Source organism: Oratosquilla oratoria, chromosome 11 (assembly GCF_046742065.1).
Source record: "Oratosquilla oratoria isolate Oo_2021 chromosome 11, ASM4674206v1, whole genome shotgun sequence".
NCBI lineage: Eukaryota > Metazoa > Arthropoda > Malacostraca > Stomatopoda > Squillidae > Oratosquilla > Oratosquilla oratoria.
This window is the reverse complement of record NC_134787.1, coordinates 15,781,730-15,792,582: the sequence shown is the minus strand read 5'-3', so window position 1 is coordinate 15,792,582 and position 10,853 is coordinate 15,781,730. Positions and strand designations below refer to the sequence as shown.

General features: G+C 41.9%; 1 protein-coding gene across 1 annotated transcript in view; it reads right to left on the bottom strand.

Moving 5' to 3' along the window:
* Positions 1-10,853, bottom strand: part of Pgant2 (polypeptide N-acetylgalactosaminyltransferase 2) — a 296,288-nt gene that overhangs the window by 172,272 nt on the left and 113,163 nt on the right. The window contains exon 2 of the mRNA XM_076192365.1: positions 9,910-10,304. Coding sequence (XP_076048480.1) covers positions 9,910-10,304 — 395 coding nt within the window. The remainder of the gene's footprint in view (positions 1-9,909; positions 10,305-10,853) is intronic.

Here is a 10,853-nt window from a genome sequence, read left to right as displayed (position 1 = left end):
TATACATATACATATATATATATATATATATATATATATATACATATATATATATATATATACATATATATATATATGTATATACATATATGTGTATATATGTATATATTTATATATATACATTATATATACATATACATATCAAATATATATATATATATATTGTTACATCTGCGATGTATAATTGCCAAATATGTAATTGTAATTGTTGTTTCGAGGAGATGTCATGTTACGTGTGTTCGTATTGTACTGCTTTGGTTATGACCAAATATATGTCACCGTAAGGTATTTTCTTTATTATGTATTGTATGTATTTATTAATGTAACTATGGTATTAGTTTATAATAATATTGATTGTTTTTTGGTAATATGTTGATTATTCAAGTGTCCATTGCGCATGCGTCTCTGCTACGTCACAGGCCGTGACGTAAAAATATTTCGTTTGTATTTCCCGCTTAAACAATGTAGGCTCGTCAGGCTAGGTAAATCCCGCCCCCTTGCAGTATCCAACGAGTCTATACGATTGTCCAGACCCTGCTTAGACCTACTACACGGGTCAGATTAAAAAATGCCAGCCTTGAGGTTAGTACCCCTATTCCCTTGATATAGCAGCAAGCCAGATTTACTAGGACTTAGCTTTGTAGAGCCCTATAATAAGTGAACGCGGAGTGAGTAGTATTGGGGCTTAGGATTAGCTTATATTTCATGACTGTTTGGTGATCTGTGACCCGGTCTTACGTCTGTTCAACCCCGTTAAAACCTTCGAACTAGAGTCTTTTGGGTAATGTCAAATGTATGATCAGAAGTCAGATGTATTATGTAAAATCATGTTTGTTTAATTGTAATAGTGTCTTTGTTATATTATTTTCGTGTCATTTTACTTGTATTAACTTTCATACTTATAATTTATTGAATTATATTTCTTTAAGTTTGATTTTCTTTCCCCGGTGTCCGACCGGGTGGCGACCTTATTCAGTTCTTTTGACCATTTGAACCCATAATAGACATAGGGTCTAAGGGTTCCCTTGATGTTACAAACTTCAGATATTCACAAGGCCAGTGAACCTTTGGTACTTTAGAGAGGTTTGTAACAATATATATATATGTTGTATACATTATATATATCATATATAATATATACATGTATACACACACACACATATATATATATATTATATATATACATATACATATATATGCACATACACGCACAATCATATATGTATATATATTATACATATATATATACAGTATATATATTATACATATATACATATATACACATACTGTATATATATATATATATATAATATATATATATATATATATATATATAATTGAACATATATAACGACAAACGAGACTGAAGGTGAAAGTATACGAGAATTAATGAGAAAATTATAATGCTTCAACGTTTCGACCCGTAAGGTCTTGATGACAAAGCTAACAACTCAAGTAAAATAGGGACATGATACACACAGGCAGGTCACCACAAGGAACGCCTGGGAGATCTTATTACCTGACTGAGTATTTGTGTAGTATCCAATTTCTTTTATCATTTCTGAACTTGTGGTTTTTGCCAAGTATACAAAACCTCCTCTATGGTTAATGTTATCATTAGTACAAAGGACTACAAAGGATTACAAAGGCGGAGCATACCGACAGGAGACCTTTTGGTCCATAACTAAGTCGGATGTGAAAAATATAATGATAGATAAATAAATAAATAAATAAAAATATAATATGAATATTGATAAATAAATAAATGCATAGGTATGGTCAAATAAAGAAACAGGTAAATAGTAAATAATAATACATATAACTAATAATAAATGTGAATCAAGCAAATAATACTAAACAGACAAATTACAACAAAACAAATAAACAAATATAAAATAAATGACAGTCATTACAGCATCTTGCTTTGGTGTTTTTCTAAATGATTCTTAGTATAATATAAACTGCTTCAATTGTCTTCCTCAGTCTTTTCGTCGATCCTTTGTTAAGTATAATTGTGTTGTCCCCAGTCTCTGGAAGGTGACCATTGTTGTTCACATGTATCACTATGAAGTTAGACATTCTGTGGGTTTTTACATCATTTTTATGTTCATTGAGTCGCTTCTTAAATCCACGACCTGGTTCTCCATAATTTGATGAAGGGTAGCTTTTACAAGGTATTTCATAAACAATACTGTTTTCATTAATGGGTCGTTTGGTTAAAATGGTTATTCAACCCTATTAATGAAAACAGTATTGTTTATAAAATACAAGGGTATTTCCAAGAATAATGGCTCTTAATTTCTTTACTCGAACTCAAAAAGTTTTTTAATCGTGACTCAAAAAATGAAAGAGCTACGAAGACGAGAGTGGCACTAATAAAACGAGCGGACATTTTTGTTCCAGAATCTGTTTCACCACGTCATCATCTATCTTTCCAATGCACTTTCGTTAGCAATGAGGAAAAGCCTGTGCATGGCCGCCCGGTATGCGGTTTGTCACTTACATATGTGTTGCCACTTGCTGACATCACCTGTCTCGGCTCCGTAAACGTTCACCAAGCGCCTGTGAATGTCGATTGGTCCCGCTTCTGCGTGGAGGAATTCAATGGCGCATCTCGGCTTCTGACGCACATTTATGATAAGGGTTAGTTTATTAGACTGTCACACCGTCAATATTTACAACAGAGATGAAAAGTTCAGATTATGAGTGCGAAGGTTCAGTCATCATAAAAATGCCATAAACAATCCCCTCGGATTCCTTGAAGAACAATAAATAAATAAACAAATAAATAAATAAAATTAGGAGGCATTACTTTTCGAACTTCCCTCGTACCTTGTTATCCATTGTGCTCCTTCGGATCCCTTAGTAAAGAAGAAGAAGAAGAAAACACAGGAGGCATCACTTTTCGAACTTCCTTCGTAACTTGTGAAACTGACCCTTCTCCTCTTCCTCCTCCTCTTCTTCTTTCTACCCTTCTCATTACTCCTTTTCCTTCTACTTTTCCTTTTCCTTCTCATCCTCCTCTCACTACTCCTTTTCTTTCTCCTCCTTTTCCTTCTTCTTCTCCTCTTCTTCCTCTTCTTCTTCCCCTCCTCCTCTTCCTCCTCCTCCTCCCCCTCTCACTACTACTCCCTTTTCTTCTCCCCTCTTCCTTCTCTTTTTCTTTCTCCTCCTCCTCTTCTTCCTCCTCCTGCCCCTCTCACTACTACTCCCTTTTCTTCTCCCCTCTTCCTTCTCTTTTTCTTTCTCCACCTCCTCTTCGTTCTCCTCTCCTATTGCTCCCCTCCCTTTCCCCCGCCCTCCTCCGCCTCCCCAACACTTGGTGGCTGCGTGTTGGTTCTCAAGAGGCTTTGCACGGACCTTGTTGCTCTTTCGTTCCCCCCCACTCCTCCTCCTCCCCTCATCACCCTCCCCCGCTCCTCCCCTCTCCCCCCTCCCCCCCCATGTTGCAACTCCCTTTATCGCAATCTTCCTCACTTTTCACGTTCTCCCCCTTCCCCCTTCCTAGTCCTCCATCACCATTATCGTCGTCGTCATCGTCGTTGTTGTTATGGTTGTCATCGTCATTGTCATCATTATCATAATCATCATTATCGCCATCGTCCTCAACATCGTCATTATCACCATCACCGTTATCATCATCATCGCCATCATCACCATCATTATCATCACCATCATCATTAATATAATCATTATCACCATCATCACCATCACATACAGTTCATAAATTACCAAAGTCGTAGTCGTAGTCGTAGTAGTAGTAGTAGTAGTAGTAGTAGTAGTAGTAGTAGTAGTAGTAGTAGAAGTAGTTGTGTTTTGGGCATTGCCTTCATCGAGAAGGCAAAAGAAAAATAGTTTGGGATAGTTATCGGGGAGGTGGGGAGGGAGAGAAAGAAAGAGCCTATTGTCTATCAACTTGGAAGACCAACCACGAAGACGGTGGTGCACACGCGACAGATGGCGTGACAAACCGCAATTAAGTCTTCGGCAGACGTCTTCTTCAGCCTCTCGAAATCTCCGAAGTCTCCCGAAGTCTCCGAGCTCTCTGGAGATAAGACAAGACGCCGCCTCAATCCGGAGACGAAGTCATGCGCTCCAAGAAGTCTCTTCCAGCTGTCGGCAGACGACCTTATTCACCCAAGGACGACACACGAGGTCACACGAGGTCACCGTGCGAGGTCAATCGAGGTCAGTCTGTCTTTAGATATTTCATTCTGGCGAGATTCAAGAGATCAATGGGTTTGAAATTCAGATGAACTGCCCATTCCACCTCTAATAAAATCATCTGGCGAAGGCCAGAACCAATTATGTAAAGTCGGCCACCACGGAGATGAGGGTGTTAAAGAGGCCTGCGGCTCTTTACATCGCTCAAATGAAGAGCAACCCCCCCACTCTCCCATTACCCCCTCCCCCCTCCCTTTCCACTCACATTCCCCCAACTCCCGAAGATAAGACTTGATGGAAAACCTTGCGAGCAAGAAGGGCACGATAGAGAGAGAGAGAGGAGAGAGAGGAGAGAGAGGAGAGAGAGGAGAGAGAGGAGAGAGAGAGAGAGAGAGAGAGAGAGAGAGAGAGAGAGAGAGGAGAGAGAGAGAGAGAGAGAGAGAGAGAGAGAGAGAGAGAGAGAGAGAGAGAGAGAGAGAGAGAGAGAGAGAGAGAGAGAGAGAGAGAGAGAGAGAGAGAGAGAGAGGAAAGAGAGAGAGAGAGAGAGAGAGAGAGAGAGAGAGAGAGAGAGAGAGAGGAGAGAGAGAGAGAGAGAGAGAGAGAGAGAGAGAGAGAGAGAGAGAGTGAGTGAGTGAGTGAGTGAGTGAGAGAGAGGAGAGAGAGAGAGAGAGAGAGAGAGAGAGAGGAAAGAGAGAGAGAGAGAGAGAGAGAGAGAGAGAGAGAGAGAGAGAGAGGAAAGAGAGAGAGAGAGAAAGAGAGAGAGAGAGAGAGAGAGGAAAGAGAGAGAGGAAAGAGAGAGAGAGAGAGAGAGAAGGGACTGGGAAGGGAGAGAGAGAAGGGACTGGGAAAGCAAAGAGAGAAGGGGGGAGGAAGAGGGAGAGCGGGAAAAGAGGGTAAAGAAGGGAAAGGAGAAGGAAGGAGAGAAGGAGGAAGAAAGGAGGAGGAGTGGGGAAGGGGTAGAAAAGAAGGAGGGAAAGGGAATAGGGAAGGAGTGAAAGGGTGGGTGGCAGGGAGGGAGAGAAGAAGGATGATGGAAAGAAGGAAGATGGAAAGGAGGAGAGAAGAAGAGAAAAGAGGAAGGGTAGGAAGAAGAGAAGGAGGAAGGGAAGGAGGAAGGTAAGGGAAGAGGAAGGAGGAACGGAAGGAGGAAGGGAACGGGGAAAGGAAAGAAGGAGGAAAGATAGAAGGAAAAGGAGGAGGAAGAGAAGGAGGAAGGGAAGGAAGAAAGAAGGAAGGAAAGAAGGAAGGAAGGAAAGAAGGAAGGAAAGAAGGAAGGGAAGGAAGGAAAGAAGGAAGGAAAGAAGGAAGGGAAGGAGGAACGGAAGGAGGAAAGGAGGGAGGAAGGGGAGGAGGAAGGGAAGGAGGAAGGGAAGGAAGGGGAGGAGGAAAGGAAGGAAGAAGGGAAGAAGGAAAGGAAGAAGGAAGGGAGGAAGGAAGGGAAGAAGGAAGGGAAGAAGGAAGGGAAGAAGGAAGAGAAGGAGGTAGGGGAGGAGGAAGGGAGGGAGGAAGGGAGGGAGGAAGGAAAGAAAGGAAGGAGGAAGGGAAAAAGGAAGGAAAGGAGGAGGGGAAGGAGAAAAGAAAGGGGGAAAGGAAGGGGGAAAGGATGGAGGAAGGGAAGGAGGAAGGAGAAAAGGAAGGAGGAAAGGAGGTAGAAGAAAGGATGGATAGAAGGGATCAATGAAGACGAAAATGGACGAAGAAAGGAAAGAAGACAAGTTAGGAGGAAGAAAAGAAGGAAGAGAGAGGATGAAGGAGAGGGAAGAAGATGAACAAGAACAACAAGACCGAGGATAAGAAGAAGACGAAGAACATGATGAAGATCAAAAACAGCAATCAATAACACCACCAACAACAACAAAAATAACAACAACAACAACAACAATAACAACTGAGAGAGGCCTGGGCCTCAAACGGGAGGATAAAACTCGAACCTCCCTCCCCCCCTTTCCTCCTTCCCCCCCTCCTCCCATCCACACGTTCGGGGGGAGGAGGGGGGGGAGATACAAAGGAAGGCTCTGTGTAAAGACTGATACCCACGAGAATGGCGTTTCTTCAATGATGTAACGTTCTTCATACGTTCTCTTCCAACTCGAACGCAAGACGATTTTATTCAGAGAAGAGGGGAAAAGAGAGGAAAAGAGGGGAAAAGAGGGTAGCCTTCACTGACAGAGCCCCTTCTTTCATCAGGTCATCCTACAACTGAATAAAATCGTCTGTTTCTTGGTGGGGACTAAAGAGTCTAGTCTGTCACGGTGAAGAAGGAGAAGGAGAAGAAGGAGAAGGAGAAGGAGGAGAAGGAGAAGGAGGAGAAGGAGAAGAAGGAGAAGGAGAAGGAGGAGAAGGAGAAGGAGGAGAAGGAGAAGAAGAAGGGGAAGAAGAAGGAGAAGAAGAAGGAGAAGAAGAAGAAGAAGAAGAAGAAAAAGAAGAAGAAGAAGAAGAAGATTAAATACTCTATTTATGTCACAATTGGAGATGAGAACATAATTTTTATAAAGAATTTTTTTTTTTTCAAAAAAATTAAAAGATTCTTTTAGATTCTTTTCTTTTAATTTTTTTTTTTTAAGATTTTTTCTTAAAGATTTTTTTTTTTTTTTTTTTGAAGATTTTTATTTTCCTTGAAGTCCCTCCTAGACCAAGATCCTCAAGTTCCTCAATGTTGTTCTCTTCGGGGAAGAAACGCCCCCAAGAACATTACCCGGGGTCTTTTGCACAAGACCCGACACACCTGGGAAAGGCGGGGGTCGTTGTGGCGTATTGGTTACACCACCAGATTCAGCTAACGACCTAAACGCCCACAGTTCGAACCCTCACACATTTTTCATAACATTTCGTTCGTTTTCCCTCAATAACAAAGCAAAGTGGAAGCATTCTAATGAACATCTAGGATTGTGTGGTGGGAAGAGGGGGAGGGGAGGGTCTACTAGTTAATTGCCCTAGCTCGGCTGGTGTCCTGATGTAGGGAAGGGGAAAAGGAGGGAAGGGGAAGGGAAGGGAACGGAAGGGGAAGGGGGAAGGGAGGAAAGGGGAAAGGGAGGGAAGGGGTAAGGGAGGGAAGGGGAAGGGGGAGAGAAAGGGGAAGGGAAGGGGGAGGGAAAGGGAAAGGGAAGGGGAAGGGGAAGGGGGAGGGAAAAGGAAGGGGAAAGAGAAGGGAAGGGGAAGGAGAAGGGAAGGGTTGTAAGGGGAAGGGTTGTAAGGGGAAGGGGTGAAGAGGGTGGGAAGGGGAAGGGGAAGGGGAAGGGTAAGGGGGAGGGGAAGGGGAGTGGGGACCACAGAAAAAGAGGAAAGAAGAGACAGACACTTGATGCCAGATAAAAGGCGCATCCATTGGGGAGTGGGGGGGAGGAGGATACGGGAAAGAAGGGGAGGGGAAAGAAGGGGAGGCGAGAGGGGGGACGGGGAGGGGAGAGTGGCAGGGGAGAGTAGGAGGGGAGGGGAGGGGAGAGTGAGAGAAGAGAGGGAGTGGGAGTGAGAGAGGGAAGGGAAGTGGGAAAGGGAAGGGAAGTGTGAGAGGAAGAGGAAGAGGAAGAGGGAGAGAGAGAGAGGAAGGGAGGGGAGAGTGGGAGGGAAGGAAAGGGTAGGAAGAGGTGAGAGGTAGAGAGGGAACAGAGATTGGGTAGAAGAGGGTGAAAGGAGGGGAGAGGAGGGGAAAGGAGGGGAGAGGAGGGGAGAGGAGGGAGAGGAAATAAAGAATGAAGGGAGGGGAAGAGAAATAATGGAAAAGGATGGGATATAAGGGACGAGGAGGGGGACGAAGGGGGAGGGGGAGGGGAGGGGGAGGAAATGAGGAAAGAGGGGAGGGGGAGAGAATGAATGGAAAAAAGAGGGGAAAAGGAGAGAAAAAGGAAAGAAGACGAAGGTAAGGGGAAAATAAGATCTACGAAAAAGATAAAAAGTGATAATTAATGAATGATTAATAACCGATAAAAATATATGAAATAAATTAAGTTAAATAAATACGTATAATAAATCAATGATTAGGTCCAAGACACAGGAAGACTGTCCAAATAGAGGATGGGATGGGAGACCGTTCAGGTGCACGAGCCAATTTTTCGAAAAGATTTTAGAGTCGATTTTTTCGAGTCGATCTTTTGGGGTCGATCTATTTTTAGTCGAATTTGGAGTCGATTTTAGCCCATTTTTTGAGTATTTTTGAGTTTTTCTTTTGAGGGGGGGTAGAATTTTTAAGTCTATTTTTATAATCAATTGTTTCAATTTATTTTTTCAGTCGATTTTTAGTAGATTCATGAAGTAAATTTGACTTTTCGAGTACCGAACCCGGTACCCGGTACCCTGTCTGGCAGGTACATCGGCAGTCGATAGAAAAATAACAATAAATAGATAAATGAATAAATAAATAAAATAAATAGATAAATAAATAAATAAAATAAAATACTGGCTTCATTAAACAAAAGGAAGGGGAGAACTGGGGAGTGGGGGGTGGGGGGGTGAATGGGGTTGACCTCGTTTGGCAGCGACCCAGCATATCGACAGCATGACGTCACAAGCTTCGATCTTGGCGTCACGCGCCGAAAGTTGTCGAATTCTCGAGACGGAAGACAACTGTCAAACTTTCGAACGTTTGGATCGATAACGGCGTGATTGATTAATTGATTTGCAATTATCTATGTAATGTCTATATTCATTTATTCTTCACTTATAAGAGAGAGAGAGAGAGAGAGAGAGAGAGAGAGAGAGAGAGAGAGAGAGAGAGAGAGAGAGAGTAGTTCGTAGTACTTAGTAGCACTTCGCACTTACTAACAAAAAAGTTATTTGGAAATTCATCAACAGTATTTATCAGTAACGATTTCAAATCATCCAAGCAGTGTATTTCAGCCTGAGAATGCAAGTAAGATTCTAGGACTGATTGCGCGATCTTTCGGTTTTAAAAGTCCATCTGTCATTAGCAAGCTATATAAATCGTTAGTTCGTCCACATTTGGAATATGCAGTTTCCGTATAGTCACCGAATCTCATTAAAGACATTAACAGTTTGGGAAAAGTACAACGGCGAGCCACAAAACAGATTCCATGTATCAGAAATAAATCATACGAAAATCGACTAAAACATATGAATCTGTTTTCCTTAAAAAAAGGGGTAGACTCAGAGGTGACTTGATACAGGTTTTTAAGATTCTAAAGGGAATTGACAACATCAAAAGTGACTAAGCATTCACACTGAATGCTAATCAGATAAGAAATGATGGTCTCAAACTGTAAGGTAGTAAATGAATGGAATAAACTTTCTGCTGCAGAGGCAGTGCAATGTGGTACAGTGCGAAGTTTTAAGATTAATTCAGATAAACACCTAAGCAATATGCTGTAATACCTGCCACTTATCTTTCATTTTATTTATTCATTATTATTAATTCATTTATAATTATTCATCTTTTTTGCAAATTATTATTTATGTTTGTTTATCATTTATCATCTATTTATGTTATCTACTTATTTATTTATTCAGTTATTATTTTTTTCGCATCCGACCTAATTATGGACCAAAAGGTCTCCCGTCGGCATGACCTTCCTTTGTAATCCTTAATCCTTTATAAAAGTTACTGCTTATTAACATACAAGGAGTCCTTATGTTTCCGGTTAAATACGACGAAACAATAACCAGCGCTTCTATCATCGAGGACAACATCTCGCCTAAGAAGAATCAGAATAAAAATATTTATGAAAACAGACAGACAAAAAAAAAAAAAAAAAAAGGGGAGGGAAGGGTAGATTGTTATATCCGGGTACTTACATATAGTTCCGGGTGTCCGGGATCTGGCGGTTAGAGGGCAGCTTGTCACTTTCCTTCTGGTTAAACTTGTTCCTCTTGTAGGCATCTTCCCCGGGCTTGAGCGTGGCGGCTGCGATATAACTCACTTCGTCCAGAAACAAACCTGACTGCTGGTCTCCCTCCACGCCCCCCTTGGCAAGAGCTAGGACGCCCCCTCCAGCCCCCAGAGACACCACACCCGACACCCCAACGCCGCCCCCGCCGCCTCCGCCCCCGCCGCCGCCTCCGCCGCCTCCGCCTCCTCCGGCGCCAACGGGGAAGTCGACGCCATTGTCGCCACCGACGGACGAGATCCGCGGGACGTTGTCCGCCAAACTGGTCGAGTCTTTCAGGCGAAGTGCACGATTGTGGCTGCTCTGGAAGGTAAATGAGAAAAAAAAAAAATTAGAAATTTATAGTAAACGATGTATGAAAATTAACCAAATTAATGCCCCATTTATCCATGAAAAGTAAAAATAGATAAAAAATAAAATAAATAAAAGAATGAAATAAAAATCATAATATATATATATATATATGCAGAAAAAACCACCAAGGAAAAAGAAAAACTGATGACCAAGCGCTTTCGTCTATTCAGACATCCTCAGGGTACATAGAAAAGAAAAAGTACACAAGAATATATACAAAGAGTATGAGGTCAGGGAAGGAACCAGGAGAGGTTGCGAGGATCTAATGTCAACCTGACCCGTTCGCGGCAGCGGACGTTTGGGCTACTACTTTTTTCACAATAAAATTGTCTAACTTATACATACCATGACTTAAATTTAAGTTATTGACAAATGTATCTTTGATCAGACTGGATTCTATTATATTTCTCGTCAAATATGACTTATCTTTAACAATTTCTTTAGCACCCTCCCAATTTATACAATGATTAAAATCCCTTAGGTGAATAAATAAGGCAT